Here is a 21,310-nt window from a genome sequence, read left to right on the forward strand (position 1 = left end):
CCATATGGCTACATGAATCAGGAGAAGCTTCTATCCTGATTCATTGACTTGGGACTTTCCCGCCTCTACAATCATGTGAGCCATTTCCTTGATATAAATCTCTTTCTCTAAATATTTATACACATTACTAGTTTTGCTTCTCTAGAGAACCTAGCTTAAGACAGTGGGTGTTCATTACAAAAGGAGTGGAAAAATAAAATGTGGTGGATACATACCATAAAATGTTATATGCAGCTGTTAGAACAATAAATTCCATGTAAATCCACCAATATGGATAGGTTTTACCAGTTAATTGGTAAGTTAAAAAAAGTTAGAAACAGAATGATATTTATGTCTCAATATTATTTATGTAATTACCTATTTATACTATTTATATTTATAAATAGTATATAAAGATCTGTGTTTCTTAAGGGCATAAATCAAACTCATAGAAGGAACATCTATGGAAGGGAGGTGAATATAAGTAGGAATTAGACATGAAGAGGAAAAATAAAACAAAAGCAGAGCAGGACCTTGAATGAACTGATGATAATGGTTTGTTATGAACTGAGGAGAATGCTTTTCACTCAATCTTCTGTACCTGAGGTCCAAAAAGAGGATAACAAAAAACAAAAACAAACAAACAAACAAATGTGGGAAGCAGCATATATGCCACAACTTTCCTTTCCCTAAACCCATGGGCAGACATCAACAAATAGTCATATTCTGAGTTCTTAAGTACAGCTCCCTACCCTCTCTCTCCACCATTCACTAAGGAATTTGTATGTTATTCAAACCTTATTTTAAAATCAGGGTTGGCAGAGTGCTTAACCCTTTCTGAAAGAAAGCTATAAAAAGAATTAAACAAATTTGGGATGGAAGTAAAGATTGTGATCAAGAATGGAAGAAAGACCTAGAGAATTGAGGATGTAAATCAAATTTAAATGTTGTTAAAAATTAAATGAGTTAGTTTTTGTGTATGGTGTGAGGTATGGGTCCTGTTTCATCTTTTTACAGATGGACATCCAGTTTTCCAAGCACCATTTGTTAATAAGACTCTTTTCCACACTTAATGGACTTTGGTCCTTTGTCAAAATCAGCTGGCCAAAGGTGGATGGATTTACGTCTGGGTTCTCGATTCTGTTCTGCTACGCTGCTGAATTTTTCTATTAGTTTCAGTAGTTTTCTTGTGGAATCTTTGGGGTTCTCCACATATAGGATCATATCACCTGTGAGCAGGGATAGTTTTATTTCTTCCTTTCCAATTTGGACACCCTGTATTTCTTTTTCTTGCCTTATTGCTCTAGCTAGGACTTCCAGCACAATGTTAAATAGAAGTGGTGATAAAGGATATCCTTGTCTTGTTCCCATTCTCAGGGGGAATGCTTTCAGCCTCTCCATTGAGAATGATGTTGGCTACTGGATTTGTATAACCAAACCAAACGAAACCAAATTTGTTGCTGTTGAGTCAATTCCAACTCAGTGATCCTATAGGACAGAGTAGAACTTCCCCATAGTGGTTCCAAGGAATGACTGGTGGATTTGAACTGCTGAGCTTTTGGTTAGCAGCTGAACTCTTAACTACTGTGCCATCAAGGCTCCCTGATTTTGTATAGATGCCCTTTATTATGTTGAGGAATTTCCCTTCTATTCCTATTGAGAGCTTTTTTTTTTTTTTTTTTTTTTAAATCAGGAATGGGTGTTGGACTTTATCAAGTGCCTTTTTTGTGTTGATTGAGATGATCATGTGATTCTTTTCTTTTGTTTTATTTATATGGTGGATTATGTTGATTGATTTTCTAATATTGAACCATCCTTGCATACCTGCTATGAATCCCACTTTGTCATGGTGTATTATTTTTTTGATATGATGCTGAATTCTATTGGCTAGAATTTTGTTGAGAATTTTTGCATCTATATTCATTAGAGACATTGGTCTGTAATTTTCTTGTTTTTATGGTATCTTTGTCTAGTTTCGGTATCAGGGTTATGCTGGCTTCACAGAATGAACTTGGAAGTATTCCTTCCTTTTCTATGCTCTGAAATAGTTTGAGTAGTACTGGTGTGAGCTCTTCTTTGAATGTTTGGTAGAATTCTTCAGTGAAGCCATCCAGATTCAGCAATTCCACTCCTACAAATATATCCTGAAGAAATAAGAGCCAATGCAAGAATAGACATATACACATCCATGTTCATTGCAGCATTATTCACAATTGCAAAAAGATAAAAACAACCTAAGTGCCCATCAACAGGTGAATGGATAAACAAACTATGGCACATACACATAATGGAATACTATGCAATGATAAAGAACAATGATGAATCTGCAAAATATCTCACCACATGGATGAATCTGGAGGCTATTATGCTAAGTGAAATAAGTCAATCACAAAAGGACAAATATTGTATGAGACCACTATTATAGAAACCCAAGAAAATATTTATAGACAGAAATAGTTATGAGACAGTGGAGGGCTGGGGAAGGGAAATCACTAACTAGATAGTAAAAGAGTATTAACTTTGGTGAAAGGAAAGACAACACACAATATAGGGAAAGTCAGCACAACTTGACCAAGGTAAAGCCCTAGAAGCTTCCTAGACACATCCAAACACCTTGAGGGACTGAGTTATTGGGACTGGGGCTGGGAACCAGGGCCTCAGAGGACATCTAGGTCAATTGGCATAGCATAGTTCATAAAGAAGATGTTCTACAACCTACTTTGGTAAGTAGCACCTGGGATCTTAAAAGCTTGCGAGCAGCCATCTAAAATACATGTATTAATCTCAACACGTTTGGAGAAAACGAGAATGAAGAAAACCAAGGATGCAAAGGAAATATCAGTATGAAGGATTAATGGACCACATGAACCACAACCTTCACCAGCTTGAGCCCAAAAGAACTAGATGGTGCCTGGCTACCACCACCGACAGCTCTGACAGGGATCAAAATAGAGGGTCCCAGAGCGAGTGGGAGAAAAATGTAGAACAAAATTCAAATTCACAAAAAAAGAACAGACTGGTCTGACAGAGACTGGAGGAACCCCTAAGACTATGGCCCATGGACACCCTGATAACTCAGAAATGAAGGTACTCTCCAAGTCCACCTTTTGGCCAAGATTATTTGAGAAACATGCTTCCCAGTTCAGTCAAGTATACAAGACCAAATGGGCAACATCTTCCCAAAAGCAAAGATGAGAAGGCAGAAAGGGATAAGAAAGCTGGACGAATGGACATGGGGAACCCAGGCTGTAAACAGAAAAAGGAAGAGTGCTGACACATTGTGGAGACTACAACCAATGTCACAAAACAATTTGTGAATGAGAAACTAATTTGTGCTGTAAATTTTCACCTAAAGCACAATAAAATTAAAAAAAAAAATTAAATAAGAATTCACCCTTGGACTCAGAAAGAGAAGAATGATTGGAGAACTCCACAAAGTAGTCCTCTCACCCTTTACAACACTGCTCAGAGTGCCCAACTCAAGGCGGGCTGGAAATAATATCAATAAGAAAGCAAGAAATGATCAAAAGACCAAGCCGTAAGATGAATTTAAAGGACTATATCTATGATTCCCCTTAGGATGTAAGACAAATAAAATGTCTGGGCTCACGGTAAACTTTGTGCTTCCCTCCGTCTTCTCTAACCAACTAGAGCTGAGTAATGTATTTGTGGGGTTTTTTTTTTTTTTTTTTTTTTTGCCTTTGGTTTTATCGTTTAATTCTGTGCTCAAAGATAATTATGGAATAAGGCAGTTAGACGAAGGAGGTTTGGCTAAACAAAACATAACATAAATGTAAATACTAAAACATGGATGAACTTGAAAACATTATGCTAAGTGAAAGAAGCCAAACACAAAAGGTCACATTTTATATGATTCCATTTACATAAAATATCCAGTATAAGCACATCCAAAGAGACAGAAGTAGGTTAGTGGTTTCCTCAGTCTAAAAAGGGTGAGGGTTGGGGAAGAACGAGAGTGACTTCTAATGGGTATGGGGTTTCTTTTGGGGTGATGAACATGTTCTAAATTAGATAGTGGTGATCGTTGCTCAACTTTGTGAATGTAATAAAAACCACAGAATATATACAGAACACATTAGCAAAAGGTGAGCTAGAGTCTAGGTAGGCAGATAACCATAAGGTAGAAAGAGAAATGTGCTCTGGAAATTTTGGATTCTATCATTTACTAGCTTTGAGACTTTTGGCCAGCAATAATCTTGAACTTCAATTTTTTCATCAACATGTAAAGCCATGAATTTGGAGTAGATGAAATGTAAGTCCCTTCCACATATAAAATGTTAAATGTATTTTCATCGTAAGTCCCCTTGGCTCCTCTTCGTCAAAGATAAGAGTATCTTTAATTATGGAAGTTAAAGTTACATAAACAAAAAATGTGGGAGACACACACACAAAAAGGGCAAATACAACTTAGAGTAGGTCATCTCAGAAACAAAGACCTGGGCTGGAGGTAAATGGTGAAAAAGGCAGGAAAAGCCATAGGAGTAGATGAAATTGCCTAGAGAGAATGTATAAAAAATGAGAATAGAAAAGGGCTAAGGATTTCTATCAAAAAACATTAACAGCAGCATCAAACACATCTATTCATTCACTCGACAAATATTTTTTGAGTGTCTTAATCATGGCCAAGCTGTGCTCTAGGAACAGGAATGAATGAAACAGTAAGCAGCAAATGAATAAAAGCAGTAGATGAAACAGAACAAGTCTCTGCTCTCATTGGTTCTCATTTTAGTCAAGAGGCAGAGACTGACAATAAACAAAAAAGAAATGTAGAAAATAATAAGACCTAGAAAGAAGGTGAAACAGGGCAATGTGATAGAAAATGACTTAACAGGGAGTAAGAGCTTATAAGTATAAACAAAATGTTATCTGGACCGCTTATCCAAGGCACATGAGATTGTGTTTGGATCAAACTAACATTAAGAATTTGTTGCTTTTCCTTCAGACACACTGCTTGTGATGATAGGTAATAGCCCAGATGTATGTTAAGTAGCAGTTTAGCACTTAAAATTTAAAATTCATATAAACATAATTAGTATTCAGAGTAGTTCATTTATCCACTCTCGGCACAGGGGCAATTCCTATCCTTTTTCTAGAAAACCACATGAACAAAAAACACACAGTGAGGTAGAACTTTGACACAAAACCTAAACCAGTTATATGAAATGGTTGTGGACTAGATATTCCCAGAAAGTATTAATGTTAAAGGTTCTAGGAGTAGTCAGTACATATCAACAAACATTTTCTGAACATTTACTGTTTGGGACATGTGGTGGAAGGCTTGATGTCTACCATCAGCAGAGAAGACCATCATGGTGATGTATGGTGGAGGTATGGACACTGAGGCTGGGTGCTGGTTGGGACTGGAAAGGAAGTCAGTATGGGCAAAAGAGAAGGAAAAAAAAAAAAATCAGGAAAAACAGATGGAACCAGCTGCAAAATTCCCTTAGAAAGTGAAACTCTAAAAAACAGGGCTATAGTTCAACACTGTGGTTTTCTGAGTAAATACGATTCTCCCTGAGCTGGAAGAGAGAAAATTGGAGGGCTTTGGAAAGAAAAAGGGTACAGTTCCTGGTGAGAAATGATGTGCCAATGAAGGTTATCTTAAGGGATACATCGTCTGGGGAAGGGAAAGAAATACAAATGCTGAGATTGCTTAAGTGGGGGTAGAGGGAATCTAAGTGGTTGACTTACTTTCAGCAATTCTTTTGTTCCTGAATGAGCTTCAGCCCCTGGGCCTGTATGGACAAGTGAGTTTTAAGGCACCCAGAGAATAGCTCAGCAAGTGGTCAGTGGCCTCTCCAAATCCCTGGGCCTACTGGGGACAGCGTAGTATGAGATCCCTTCCCTTATATTTCAAGGTTTTGGGACTATCAGGACGGTTTTATGTGGGTATGCTGAGGGAGAAGCAGTGAATGAAAAGAGAGAGGCTAAGGAAAACAGCATTGTGTTTTTTTTTTGTTTGCTTGTTTTTTAAGTTTTATTTTCCCTACCACTTTGAGTTTAAATTAAAAAAAAAAAAGTAAAAATAGGAAAATAACCATTTATGTGGCACATTTTCAAACCTGGGTTTCCTTTTCCTGTACTTTCTTGATATCCTGCCTCCAAAACTGTGATCTAAGAGTCTTTTAAAAAGACTCTTGAGAGCCTGGTCTCAGCCACTGGCTGTGCAGGAGATGGTAGCCTTGTAGCAGCAGACATGTTGTTTATGGTTATCCAAACCCAACACCTTCCTTAATGAGAAAGGAAGCAATAAAACAGGAATAGTGGACAGGCCAGCTGGGCTAATCAGTCCTGGCAGGAGGCCCACCCTCCAAAAGAAGCTGGAGTCCATTAATTTCAGCATCTCATCTACTTGGAAATCAACCTTCCCCAGGATTTCAGGAAGAGCAGAAGCTCTTGATCTCTAAGTAACCAGAACTGGTCCCCTAAATATGTTGGTTAGAAAGAGCTGAATAACTTCAGCAAGATTCTTAAACCTTACTTATAGCACAGAGCTCTTTTTGGGGGGTACCCCTGCCTCCTGGAAGTCTTTGTTCCTTACTGTACTTAAAAGAGGTCAAGATAAGAGCCCAGTAATGTTTCTATGTTTCTTTTCATCCTTGCTATCTGTTTATTGACTCTAAGTTTATCTACTATATTAGAAGAGGAGGGAATTTTACTAATTCTGTCCAATTCTTCCTCACTGCCCCTGCCTGAGTTCTGGATCCTATCATTTCTCTCCTGGGTGCTTCTGCCTCTAATCTCTTCTTCCTCCAATCCATCCTCCATACTGCTGCTGTTTGGTAATTTGACAAATCCCTCCCCAGTTTAAGAATCTTCAGTGGTTCCCCATTGTTGGCAGCAATTATGTATGCTCACAGAGAGGTTTGTTTGATCAATTGAGAGATGTGCTATGAGTAACTTGTTTCTGATAATACTGAAAGCCGTGGTTTGGGGACTGATTAACTTAGAAGTAGAAAGAGTGAATTCAAAGTTACCACAATCACATTGTTTTCATTTACCAGAATTATGAAATGCTTTCATAACTGGGAAAATTAGGTAAAGAACCAGTAATCACACACAAATTATAGTCTACTTTATCCATTTGTCCATGGGAATGTGTTAGATATGGTGGACCCACAGGATACAATGCTGACTGCTTTATTTAACTTGATGTGTAAGATTCTTCATAAGCATCCCTTAGCTACTTCATCTCCCATCTCTCCCCATAAGACCTATGGCTCACCATACAAAATGGACTCATTATTTTCCAACTTCACAATGCTCTTTTAGTTTTTTACTGATCACCTCCTCCCCCACATACTTCCCACATTCCTACCTTGTCTGTCACCTTCTCTGTGAAACTTTACTCAACCTTCAGACTGCTGATTCTTCTCTTCTCTGAGCTCCAAAGTTCTTTGAACCTAGCTCTGGCCTTGACCTTATTATACTGAACTGTAATTTTTCTGTATATCTATCTGTCTTCTCTAATAGACTATAAGCAGCTAGAGAAAGCCACATTGTTTTCATTTTTGCATACCCTATAAAAAAACCAATCCTGTTGCAGTCGAGTTAGTTCAGACTCATAGCAACCTTATAGGACAGAGTAGAGCTGCCCCACAGAGTTTCCAAGGAGCACCTGGTGGGTCTGAACTGCTGACCTTTTGGTTAGAAGCTGTAGCACTTAACCACTAAGGCACCAGGGTTTCCTTGCATACCCTATAGTACCTAACATAATGCTTGACAGTTACTTGCTTATTAAATACTTGTTAAATAAATGAGAGAGAGAATCATTTTACTAATGCAAAGGTTAAGTTAAAAAAGAATATAACTGATAACGTCAAGATCACAAGGGCAAACACCAAATCCTCACAATTCCATTCCAGGGCTCTATCTATTCTCTGATTGAATTTTCCTGTTTCAGGAGAGCCAGAAGCTTCTAGATGACAAAACTGCCTCCATATTTAACATGTCCTTCTTAAGTTAGACATACCGGGCTATTCTGAGCTCAGCCATTCCAATATCTCATCATATTCTTCTTCATTTATTTCTTCTGTCTAATGCACTTCCTGTCAGTTTCATTAATTTGTTTTCTGTATAATTTCTTTTTATCATCTCCCTGTTCCGGAGTGTCATACTTGCCCATTTTCTTTTGGTATCAGATCAATTTTTAATTTGTGGCTTCTGTTTCTGTGACATTTTTAGGATTTAAAATTGCATTCTCTGCTCTTGTTATCTCAAACCACAGAAAAGCAATTGAATGTAATTGCACAAAAACATAAAATTAAGATAGGAACATACGCAAAACAGATAAAGTCATTGGGGAGGCAAGAAAATTATAAGCATATGCAAAAAAATAAGGAAGAAAGTTCAGAGTCCCAAAGCAATGACTATGTTCAAGGATAAGTGCTAAAGGAGATAGAGATTAGAAAGCAGCTAGGTGCAAATAAATCACCCTTCCTTCCTCAGTCCTTTTCTGTGACTAGCTAGCCCCTCAGGTATCCTGGAGAGTCTACCCACTTACAAGCCATAGGCCCCACTAGCCTCAGAAGTAATTTCTTCTTGCTAAAACCCTATACTCCTCCCACTTCCATGTGCAAACACTGGAAGGTCACTCCAAGTTGTCTCCTCCTGAAGAAACTTTTTGCCCTCAACAGCAATTTGCTTCTAGGACAATTCCTCCAAGTGGTCATCACCATGAGCAAGCATATACCTTCATATTGTTATTGCTTTGCACATGACAGGACCTCACTATACATTGACCAAAAGCCTTTGCATATAAACCATAGGAATGGACTCCAGTGAATGAATGTAAATCACACCCTGGCCTTGTCCTGGCCTAATATTGTGGAGACCAATTTTATTCAACCCTCACATCTACGATACCCACACAGATTATATCAGCTGATTATGGGGTCATATTGGTGGACTTCACCAGAAACATCCCATGTTCTCTTTGAAAGATGGCCTAATCCTGAATGGTCAGGAATATAAGTATTACATGGATTACAAAGTAAATGGTTAACAAGTATGGGGATAGGGCAGATAGCATAGTAGATGAGAGTGTGGGCTTTGGAGTTAGATGGGCCTGGGTTTGAATTCTCATTTTACTATTGTGGCTTTGAGCAAATTACCTGGTTTCTTCAATGGGTTAATAATATATGATGTACTTATTAAATGATATTTGTTACCTAAAAGGTAATACAATGACATTATTTCTACAAGTTAAAGATACATTTTTCACACTTTAATACTTCTGAGATCAGAATGTTTTTCATAATCAATATTGAAAGAAACCTGACAGCTGCTTACTCCTCCACACACAACTGTTATTCAAATGATAGTATATTTTATAATTACTTGTGTCTAAGAATCAAGGAAATATAGTTCATGGAATTCCAGTAACTGAAATTTTCGAGCTTTTTTGAGGTAAAAATACGTTTTGAGTCAGATTCCCCCTATAATATTATCATTGTTATTGTTGTTAGGTGCCATTGAGTTGATTATGACTCATTGCGACTGTTACGGATTGAACTGTATCCCCCAAAATATGTGTTGTAAATCCTAAGCTCTATGCCTATGGTTATAATCCTATTTGGGAATGGGTTTTATTATGTTAATGAAGCAGTTTTAGTGTAGAGGGTATTTTGAGTCAATCTCTTCTGATATATAAAAGAGATTAAATGCAAGCTGGTAAGCAGAGATGGGGTAAAAGAGATGCCAAGCCACATGAAGATCTCCTAGGAGCAGAAGCTCAAAAGAGACAAGTATCTTACTCCAGAGCCAACAGAGAGAAAAAGCCTTCCCCAAGAGACAGCTCTGTGAATTTGGACTTCAAGCCTCCTAAGCTGCAAGAAAATAAATTTCTGTTTGTTAAAGCCACCAACTTGTGGTATTTCTGTTATAGCAGCACTAGATAATTAAGACAGAATTTGGTACCAAGAGTGGGGTTGCTGCCGTAACAAATACATACAGTATGGAAGTAGTTTTGCAGTTGGTTAATGGGTAGAGGCTGGAAGAGTTGCGGTGCAGTGGCTAAAGAGCTGAGCTGCTAACCAAAAGGTCGGTTCTACTCTGTCCTATAGGGTCGCTGTGAGTCAGAATGGATTTGACAGCAACAGGTAATAGTAAAATCAGAATCTACTCAATGGCAGTGAGTTAATAGTAAAAGCCTGGATTCCCTGGAAGAGACTGTTGGTAGAATTATGGACATCAAAGGCAATTCTGGTGTGGGCTCAAAAGGAAGTAAGGACATTTAAAAAAAAAAAAAAAAAAAAACCAATCCCATTGCTGTCAAGTCGATTCTGACTCATGGCAACCCTACAGGACAGAGTAGACCTGTCCCATAGGGTTTCCAAGGAGCGCCTGGTACATTCGAACTGTTGCTGTTTTGGTGAGCAGCCATAGCTCTTAACTACTACACCACCAGGGCTGAGAAAGTCTCCACTGTCTTAGAGAATACATATTGTGCAAGCAATAGAAAGTTGCTAGAGATGTGGATGTTAAATGTGCTTCTGGTGAGACTTCAAAAAAATGATGAGCATGTGATTGGACAATGGGGGAAGGGCAATGCTTTTTATGCAGTGGCAAAGAACTTGTCTGAATTATGTTCAACTCTTTTGTGGAAGGTAGAACTTGTAAGGATGAACTTGAATATTTAGGTGAGATTTCTAAGTAAGATCTTGTAAGGGGCTGTATGGTTTCTTCTTGCTGCCTATAGTAAAATGTGAGAGAAAAGAGACGGACTTAAAAAATAACTGTGCAAAATGAAAACAGAACTTAAAGATCTGGAAAATTCTGTTGTACAAACTAAGGACACATATCCTAGAATGTTCACCAAGTGGCTACACAATCTTTTGTTAAAGAGATTAAGCCTGTGACTGATGGATCTAAGCAAGCACCACAGCAGAAAATCCATCAGCTCAGACTGAAGGGGATAGAGAAAGAACAAAAGAAAAAATGCTGTCTGCATTTTGGAATTCTACAGGCAGTAAATAAGCCAAAGGAGAAGAGGACCATCCCTGGAACAGCTTGGAGATCAGCAGAACTGTTGGAAGCAGACTGGGAAGCAGGGCCTTCTCCATGTCAAAGGCTGAGGTCACTATCTCCTGGATCTCAAAGAGTGGGGCCACAGCCTCCTAGGTTTCGAAGAGTCAGATCTTCACCATCTTAGTTCCAGACTATGGGGCTGCCGTTAAGTTGTGCTGGCGGGATAGGGCCACTGCCCAAAGCTGAGGGATTGGGACTTCCATGCCCAAGGGGCAAAAGAATAAGGCCTGCTGGGGCCAAGGGGGTCACCACTCAGATGCACTAGGAGAATGGGCCTCCTAAAGCCAAGGGAGCAGAGTTGTAGTTCTGGTGGGTCTGGAAGGTGGATCTGAAGCCTACGGCCAAGGGGCCTCCACCCAGAATTCAGAGGGCATGGCCAACACCCCGAGTCTCAGAGAAGAGAGAATTATTTTCAAGCATTGAGAGCTAATGTAATTTGTTCTGCTGGATTTCAGACTTGCTTGGTGTTCATTATCCTTTCTTTCCCTCCGGTTTCCACCATTTATAATGGAAATGTCTACCTTGTGCCTGTTCCATCATTGTACTTTGGAAATAGATAACTCGTAGTCTAGATTTCACAGGTTCACAAATGAAGAGGAATTTTGCCCCAGGATGGAGCGTGCCTAAAGTTTCAGTGTGATTTAGATGATTCAGAGATGAGATATTGGACTTGAAGTTGATTTAAGACTTGGGACTATGTGATGGGGTGAATGTGTTTTGTATGTGGAAAGGACATGCATTTTGGGGAACCAAAGGGTGGAATGTTATGGATTAAAATGTGTCCCCCCAAAATATGTGTTGTAAATCCTAATCTCTACGCCTGTGGTTATAATCTCATTTTGAAATGGGTTGCCTTTGCTATGTTAATGAGGCAGGGTTAGTGTAGATGTGTCTTCAGTCCCTCTCACTTGAGATATAAAATAGAGTAAATAAGCGAGCAAGTAAGCAGAGGTAGGGTAAGAGAGATGCCAAGCCACTGGAGATCTACAAGAAACCTGGAAACAGAGGCTAACAAGACAAGGACCTTCCTCCAGAGCTGACAGAAAGAGAAAGCCTTCCCTAGAGCTGGCACCTTGAATTCAGACATCGAGCCTCTTAAACTGTGAGAAAGTAAATTTCTGTTTGTTAAAGCCACCCACTTATGGTATTTCTGTTATAGCAGCACTAGATAACTAAGACAGAGACCCTATAGGCCAGAGTAGAACTGCCCCCAGAGTGTTTCCTAGGCTGTAATCTTTATGGGCGCAGATTGCCAGGTCTTTTCTCCTGCAGAGCAGCTGGTGGGTTCTAACCACCAACCTTTCAGTTAGCAGCAGAGTGCTTAACTACTGTGTCACCAGGGCTCCTTATAATATTATTAGTGTCCTCTATATGAAGGACAAAAGCTGAAGTTTCCCTTAGGTCACATTCTCCCATTTGTAGATCCACAACCAAGTGGAGTCACAGAAGCTACTTTACTGGGAAGCTAATGAAACTTAAGCTTCCAGCCCCCTACTTCAAAGGCCTCTACCAATGTCCTGGGAAGGGCCCCAGTAATGTGTTCATACGGTCATATATATTTTTAAAATTTGCAAATTTGTTTTGTTTTCTTTTCCTTGAAGAAGTCACTATTGTATAATCCTATGGAACAGAGTAGAACTACCCCAGAAGGTTTCCAAGGAGCGGCTGGTGGATTTGAACTGCCGATCTTTTGGTTAGTAGCCAAGCTCTTAACCACTGTGACTCCAGGGCTTTGTATAACCTTTGCGTCCCATAAAACTTAAAATCACCCATGGATGTCACTCTGTCTTAGTTATCCAGTGCTGCCATAACAGAGGAAACCCTGGTGGTGTAGTGGTTAAGTGCTATGACTGCTAGCCCAGAGGTCGGCAGTTTGAATCCTCCAGGCGCTCGTCAGAAACTCTGTGGGCCAGTTCTACTCTGTCCTATATGGTTGCTATGAGTCAGAATCAACTCGATGGCAGTGGGTTTGGTTTGGTTTGGCTATAACAGAAATACCACAAGTGGATGGCTTTAACAAGTAGAAATTTATTCTCTCACAATGTGGTAGGCTAGAAGTCCGAATTCAGGGTGCCAGCTCTAGAGGAAAGCTTTCTCTCTCTGTCCAGTCTGGAGGAAGGTCCTTGTCATTAATTGTATTCTGGTCTAGGAGCTTCTCAGGGCAGGGGCCCTGGGCCCAAAGGATGTGATCTACTCCTGGCACTACTTTCTTGGTGCAGTGAGGTCCCTCTGCCTCTCTGCTCGTTTCTCTCTTCAATATCTCAAAAGAGATTAACAAGACACAACCTAATCTTGTAGATTGAGTCCTGTCTTGTTAACGTAACTGCCTCTAATCCCGCCTCATTAACATCATAGAGGTAGGATTTACAGCGCATAGGAAAATCACATCAGATCACAAAATGGTGGACACAATACTGGGAATCACAGCCTAGCCAAGTTGACACATTTTTTCGGCCGGGGAGGGGGACACAATTCAATCCATAAAACGCCCCGAGGTATTAGTGTGGCCCAGTTTGTACGTAGGGTCCTCTGCCTCTCTTGAGTATTTCCTTGGTCTGTGTTTCTCTTCCACTCCATCAAAACCTGCTCTTGGGACAGGATCTTCTAATGGACATTAATACCTAAGTGTGAATTTAAACCATCGTAGTTTACTCTTTCTGAGGTTATTTACATTTTGCATTGCCTACAAATGTAGAATGAAAGATTATTTCTCTCAAATGAAATATATGGCATTAGCAAACAGACTGAAATGTTATTTGGGCCTCGAAGGGATCTTTCCTTCATTCATAAAAACACACCCAGAAAACACTCTCCTATGCCTGTATACTTACATATGCCCAATTGTGCTGTCTAAATCAACTTTCATCTAGTTAACAGTACGCTAGAAAATTTGTAGCAGATAAGGTTTTTCTGCAATGTGAGCAGAAGAGACACTGCTCATTCCTCTGTCCTTGTCTTCCAGCCTCTCTCCCTCTAATGTTTATTGAACATCTGCCAAGTGATAAGCACTGTCATAGCCAATGACATGAATTGTCTCCCTTTTTTTAATTGTGGTGAAAATATACGTACCAAAACACCCGCCAGCACAACAGCTTCCATATTTATAACTCAATGGGCAGTAGTATATTGAAATAAGCATTTAACTTGGTTGACTTAAACAGTGAATGGGTGAATCAAACAACTCTGATTTTTGTGATGATACTATTGTTCTCACCCTAGTAATGTGTTTTCATTTTACAGTTTTCTTCATTAGAGAAGTTAACATTTTCGTTGTCCTTATTTTTCCTTTAATTGTGCTTCTAGGTATTCTATAGCCCTCAAGACTGTTATTTCTGTATATTAAAGACTCCCTTGAAGGTTGGTTTCTTAATTAATTACTTCAAAAGGATTACATATCCTTCCAACTTATATACTTCCTGTAGGCAGTAGATCCTACAACTTAGCTCCAAATCCTCAACTAAGATATATTGGAAGAAAGGGTATAATGTGACTGCATTTTTTGAGACTTCAAAAATGATCTTCCTTAAATATCATAAGCAATGTAAGCAATGATGATATTAACAAAAGAATGATCATAGTCATATGATGAACCATATGAACAATTCCCTCTACCCCATACTCATCTATCACCAATAGTCCTCTTGTCACCTCTAAGAAAAACTGTACAAATTAGAATGTATTTATCCTTTGGGTCTAAGTTTAAATGTCACTTCCTCTGGAAAGGCTTTTCTGATTTCCCTTTCATCACAAACTAAGGTAGATATTTCTAACCACAGGTATCCATAGCACCTTATATGTCTCCTATTATAGGAGATGTCATACCTTATTATCATTGCTTGATTCATTAACTACTTTTCCTACTAGACCATAAAGTCTTACTCGTCATTTTATCCTCAGGGTCCTGGCTAATACTAAGAATGTTACAAACATAAGTGAAGGAAGAAAGGAACAAAGGAAGGAAGGAAATTTTCAAATATTAGGGAAGCCAATTATTCAGTTCGTTTAGTATTCAAAATACAATCATATGGACAGTACTTTTGGAAATACTTCCCGTACAACTGGGATTTCACCAACTCCTTCCTGTGCTTATTGAATTGCTGAAAATAATATCAAAAAGTGTTATTTCCTCTTCTAATTCCTCTAGGAGATGAAGACACAAATCATAGAGTCCAAGGGACTTAAGCCAAAGTGGCTCTTCTTGGTTCTTACGTCATTGTTTTGGAGTCAGCCCAGCTATCCACACTATACCATCTGCACTGTGTCCTGAACCTCTCTCACTTCCCCATCTGACTCTCCACTGCACTGTCAGATTCTGAACACTTTCCTTTGACTCATCTTCCAATATAGTTGATTATCCTCATCGTAATGGAAGGGAGAGAGAGTATGTGGATCTTCCAAGGCGTGGGTTGTCCAAATATTGTCTCTATTTGGCTTTAAAATGCATCATGTAGCTTTTCATATAATATGATAATTTACCCACTGTTCAGAAAACTGAGAATTCTTCTCTAAGTGGCAGTCCAAATTTAGAAATCACAGCTGTTTTTAGCGATTTAGTCATTGCCTTTCAGGTGCCAAAAATATCACCTATCACATTCCCCAGGGTTCAAAGACAGAGTGGAAGGGAAAAAAAAGCAAAGACGAAGTTGAGAAGGTAGCATGAAGCTTCTCTAGTAATATAACTTACCATTAAAATAACATAATAAAAAAGTAACAATAATAATACAATAAAACCTGCAAAAGCCAGAGCCTGTGTAAGGCAGAAACCTATCAGAGAAGGAGAACTCAAATATTTTCCACTAATAGAGAGCAATAAAAAAGTGGTAAGGCTGCACCCCATCAAAAGCAGAAAACTTGCGAGGCCTAGAAAAACAAAGCAGTTCTGTCAAGTTCTGCTGCTCACAGGTTTCACTGCTGTAATAGCAATAAAAACTAGCATTCAGTAGCAATTATCAAAACGGGACCTCATGTGACTACGCTAATATCCCTAAGAGAGAGGGAGGATAGTATTCTTAGCATCCTCATTTTACAGATGAAGAAACAAATCAGGGAAATTAAGCGACTGGCCCCAGGTCACCCAGCCAAGTTTGAGCTGCAATCCAGGCCATTATACTTCAAATCCTGTGACCTATATCTTATTCAACATGGCTTCATCAGTGATTTATCCAACCTGCCCTCCCCCCACCCCACAGGACTCTGTGTTGGTGGGAAATCTGCCTTTTTTCCATCACTGTGGGCCAAAAGAGGGCCATTAGGACTTCTTAGAACAGAGAAGAAACAAAGATTCAATATCTAGGTTTTAGATGCAGGTTCCAGGAACATAGATGTTAAAATCTTACTTGACCTATCTCTAAGATGATTTTAGAGACTTGCAAAAAAAAAAGTTTGGCCAGTCTGCCCCAGTTTGCATAAACCCCCAGAACTTGGGAACGAACAGCCAAAGCAATTTTTCCACCAGCAAAACTTAGGGATCCTGCTCTGATCTCCTAGTCCTCATCTCCCCAAGGCAGGCCAGTACCTAGCACAGCCTGGACTGTAGAGAGAGTCTCAGCCTGGAGGCCCTGACACATGGCGCCAGGCTTCTGCAGCCAACCCAGTCCTTCCACCGGATCAGATCAAGTGATTGGCACCCCTGCGTAGTGCAAAGGATTAAGTGCTTGGCTGCTATCCAAAAGGCTGGCAATTTGAGTCTACTTGGAGGAGCCTCCGAAGAAAGCCACAGCAATCAACTTCAGAAAAATAAGCCATTGAAAACCCTACAGAGCACAGTTCTACTCTGACACACAGGGTTGCCGTGAGTCGGAATCGACTTTACGGCAACTGGTTTTTGGTTTTGGTTTACAATTCAGCAACATCAACTTCAGGTACCCATGCAAGGCAGTGTCTGGCAAGAACTTTGTAAAAGAGAGCTGGGAAAAGACAACTAGTCGGGGAAATGACTGAAGGGCTACTAAATGAAATGGAGAGGATAACACTTTTGCAGACACTGTTTTGCAAAAACTGTAAAAATATTTCTGGTCCTATAAGTTCTTCCAGAATCTTGGCACTCCCACATCAAGAGGAGGAGTTTATTTCCCCTCCCCTCAAACCTGGGTAGGCCTTTATGACTGTCTCAATAAAAGAATATGGCTGAAGTGATGCTCTGCGACTTTGGAGGGTAGCCTAGAAAAAGTGAAACAGCTTTCCACCTGGCTCTCTGTCTTGGGCACCTGGCTTTAGAAACTTGAGAGAAAGCGCAGGCTATACGGAGAGCTCATGTGTAGGTATTCGGGCTACCTGCCCCAACTAAGGTCCTAGCCAACAGCTGGCATCAACTGCCAGACATGTGAGTGAACAGGCCTACAGATGATTCCAGCCACCAGCATATGAGTCAACCTGGCCTTTGAGTCTCCCAGCTGAGGGAGACTTAAGGCATGGACCGTGGAGCAGAGACAAACTATCCCCACTTTGCCCTTTGTGAGTTTCTGGCCTGTAGAATCCACGGGGATAAAAAATGGTTGTGTTAAGTCAGTAAGTTGTGGGGTAATTTGTTACACAGTAAGAGATAACCAGAACAGGAACCTCAGTCCAAGGGGACCCCAGGGCATGTTTTATTCGAAATAGCCAAAAGGTAACCCCAGGCCCTATAATGAAGTCCAGCCCTCCCCTGCATATGTGGTCATTTCTTGTATGGGCTCTGCTGTTGCTCTGAAATGGCACTTGGCCGTCTCCCTCTGAGTCTATCAGACATGTTTTTAAAGGTCTGAATCTCCATTGTGTACAGGGTTTGAGCCCTTTCCCTTAAGTTTCTTGGGTTCTGGACAAATCAGGAGGTAAGCTTAGCCACTTATTTTGATCTGTGAGCATTCCGCGATGGTTAAGAAGCATGTAGCGGGGAGTAGGGGGGGTGATGGGCAGTGAGGAGAAAGGGAAGAACCTAACTCTGAACACCTTTGTCTTAGTTTTTACCTAGAGCCACCTGTTATACTTAAGCAAACATATGAGCACAGTTAGAACCCTCACTCTCAGTACCATGATACCACTGAATCATTTTACTTCCAACAACAACCCTTACCTCAGGTCATTAGATTTAAAACCAGAAAAATAAAAATATTTAAGGACTTGTCTATCTTTTACACTATCGTAATACAAGTACTTAGAACAGTGACTAGAACATAGTACGCACTCAATAAATAAATATCTAACGGAGGAATGAATGAAATTTTCCTACTCCTTCTAGAGAGCAGAGCCCTGCTGGTGCAGTGGTTAAGAGCTTGGCTGCTAACCAAAACGTCAGCAGTTCAGATCCACCAGCTGCTCCTTGGAAATGCTTTGGGGCCGTTCTACGGGTTGGAATCAGCTTGACAGCAATGAGTTTGGCTTTTGCTTTTTTCTAGAGAGCAATACCTAATATTGGATCAGCATAATGTGCTTAGAAAACTGTAGCAGTCAATAGGTTGACATTCTACTGCATTAAGTAATATGCTTTCCAAGCTGCTCAAGGTAAATTTTAAACCTTAAAACTGCAAGTTCCTTGAGGGCAGGAACCATGTCTTATTCCGTTTTGTATTTCCAACACCTGACACTTTGTCTGATACTTGCTAAGTACATGTTTCTCACTAAATGAATGTCAAACAGAGACTGGTAGAGCTATTTCAGATAATGTAGTTTTCCTAGGCCTTGCCTAGCAGACATAGTGACAGAGCAGGGTGCTGGCAAAAGCACAGGCCAACGTATCTGGTGCCTGGAGGGATCAGACTTGGATGCAGGGATCCAGATGTCCTGAGGTTTTTCAGACTCCAAAATCCCCTGAGAACAAAGGGACTCAGAGGCTATTTGTAATCTGAGTGTGACATTAGTATTAATACAAAAAGGGATCTAAATGTCCATTTCAGCTCTCCAAAGTGCTTTTATACAATTGCTCCAAATAGGGCTTTCTTTCACAGGTAATTTTATACATGCGCCATTCATTCATTTGTCCATTCATTTATTTGTTCAACCCATATTCAAAGAGGGTCTACCTGTTGCAATTCTTATGCAAATATTTGTTTAATCTGCTCAAGAGATAGCTGAGTATTCCAAAGGTCTCCCTTCCCTGGAAAAGAATCTGACCGGGCAACACAAGACGTGATATTTCTATCTTGGAACAGCTCATGGGAAGCGCAGACACAGCACCCTCACAGTTTGGAATTCACTAATTCAGTGCATCTCATAATGTGATCCTAGAAACACCCGCACTGGGTAGAATCACTTGAAAGATGATTATTTAAAACAGTGAATTCTGGCATTCAGAATACTAAATCAGGAGTGAGATGGGAAATTTTAACATGTACCATTGGTGATTTTGATTGTCATCAAGCCTGTGAACCACTGAACAAAGATGTCTTGATAATAGGAACTATACACTGTTGCTTATTATTATTATAAAACCCGCTGCTATTGAGTCGATTCTGACTCATAGTGACCCCATAGAACAGAGTAGGACTGCCCCATAAGGTTTCCAAGGGGCAGCCAGGGAATTTGAACTGCCAACCTTTTGGCTAGTAGCCGAGTTCTTAACAACTGCACCACCAGGGTTTAAAGCAATTGACTGATATTGAAAAGGTCAGCAGCTCTAAACCACCAGTGGCTCCACGGGAGAAAGATGTGGCAATCTACTTCTGTAGAGATGTACAGCCTTGGAAGCCCTACGGGGTCACTATGAGTTGGAATAGACTCGACGGCGGTGGGTTTAGTTTGGTTTATTATAATACAGCTGCCCTCCTGATCTTTACAAAAGTAAGGTGTTACTTGGTTGATTCTAAGACACCTCAAAATAGTCTAAATATAGCTCAGAATTGCCAAAGCCCCAGAACAGAATTTTACTGAATGGATGATATTATTTCACATAGTCATTCATTCACTCCTTAAACTAACCCAAAATAAGCTCCCACAGTAAGAAAATGACAAAGTAAACCTATCCATCTAAGAAACTCATAATTTAGAAGCAAATTATTAAATATTATTTGTTATTAAGATAGAGAAGTTTTTAAATATTGATGCAGCACACACAAAATCCTTTTCAATTTGAAAAACAACGAATAACAATCATCAATTAACAGGGCACAGTGTGAAGGATCTCAGGACCACGCCATCTGGAATGTACTGTTTCCTACCCTGGTTCCCACAGCACGGAAGACCAGCTGAAACCCTGTGACTTTTCCTTGCCTTTCCCCCAAACTCACTCTTCCTCTTCTTCCCAGGACACTTTTACTCACTTTCTGAATTTTCCTAATCTGGTCAGAGAGTGTGTCTAACAGGCGAGTTTTCAGGAAGTCCATCACCTTGACCACCCGGCCATCAATGTAGCAACTGGAATAAAAATAAAATAAGAATCAGATAAAATCTGGAGCAGAGGCCTAGGAATACACTTCTCTAGCCAGATGTCTCCGTTGCCTGAGGAAACAGTCCAAGGTTCCACTTCGGTTCTCATGGCCTGAAAAGTTTTGACCCTGGGTACTTTTCAAAGAAATAATATACTTTCTATCTTCTCTAGTTCCACCTCCATTTGTGGGCTAATACTGTAATTTTTTTTAACTTTTGTTCTTTGAAACCTGACTGCTTGCTCTGTGGGAATTGACAGGGATTCCAAAATACAAATTAGGTAGTAGGGAAAATCTCCCCTCCCACCCCAGGAGAGTAATTTAACACCCATTCCATGCCCACCCCTTCCTCCATCTTAAAGTAATAGAGGTATGTGATGAGATGTTTGAAAGAATACTCAAACATTTTGAAAGGTTTCCACAACTTTGGAATAAGAAAACAAACACCAATGTAGAAATTTCACTGCAGTTAGCGGATCTCAACTGTTTCCAGTCTCCTGTTCTTCTCCCCGGGCAAAATACCCCGTAGTGAACCTTCTCCTACAACCTCCAAAATCAATCGATCGATCTCACAAACAAATTAAAGTCCAAGAGCCTTCTTCTAAAATTGTGAAAATCTTGGCTCTCATCCGTGTGATGGTGTCTGGTTTTTGTTAGGCAGCGTAAGTGAAATATCAAGTTGTGCTGACACTATGGAAACTCTGGTGGTGCAGTGGTTAAGTGCTACAGCTGCTAACTAAGAGCCTGGCAGTTCAAACGCACCAGGCGCTCCTTGGAAACTCTATGGGGCAGTTCTATTCTGTCCTACAGGGTCACTAATAGTCGAAATCGACTCAATGGCAGTGGGGGTTGGGGGGCTGACACTATGTTGTGAACATTTGACCAAAATAGGGCCATCTAGCTTTCCAGGAACTCCCTTTGTGAGTCCCTTATTCTGAAGACTA

General features: G+C 40.0%; 1 protein-coding gene across 5 annotated transcripts in view; it reads right to left on the reverse strand.

Moving 5' to 3' along the window:
• The window catches only part of HPSE2 (heparanase 2 (inactive)), a 702,461-nt gene that overhangs the window by 155,026 nt on the left and 526,125 nt on the right, over positions 1-21,310 (reverse strand). For all 5 annotated transcript variants that reach the window (XM_049855686.1, XM_049855684.1, XM_049855688.1 and 2 more), the window contains one exon: positions 20,262-20,355. In XM_049855686.1, coding sequence (XP_049711643.1) covers positions 20,262-20,355 — 94 coding nt within the window. The remainder of the gene's footprint in view (positions 1-20,261; positions 20,356-21,310) is intronic.

This window comes from Elephas maximus, chromosome 16 (assembly GCF_024166365.1).
Source record: "Elephas maximus indicus isolate mEleMax1 chromosome 16, mEleMax1 primary haplotype, whole genome shotgun sequence".
NCBI classification, from domain to species: domain Eukaryota; kingdom Metazoa; phylum Chordata; class Mammalia; order Proboscidea; family Elephantidae; genus Elephas; species Elephas maximus.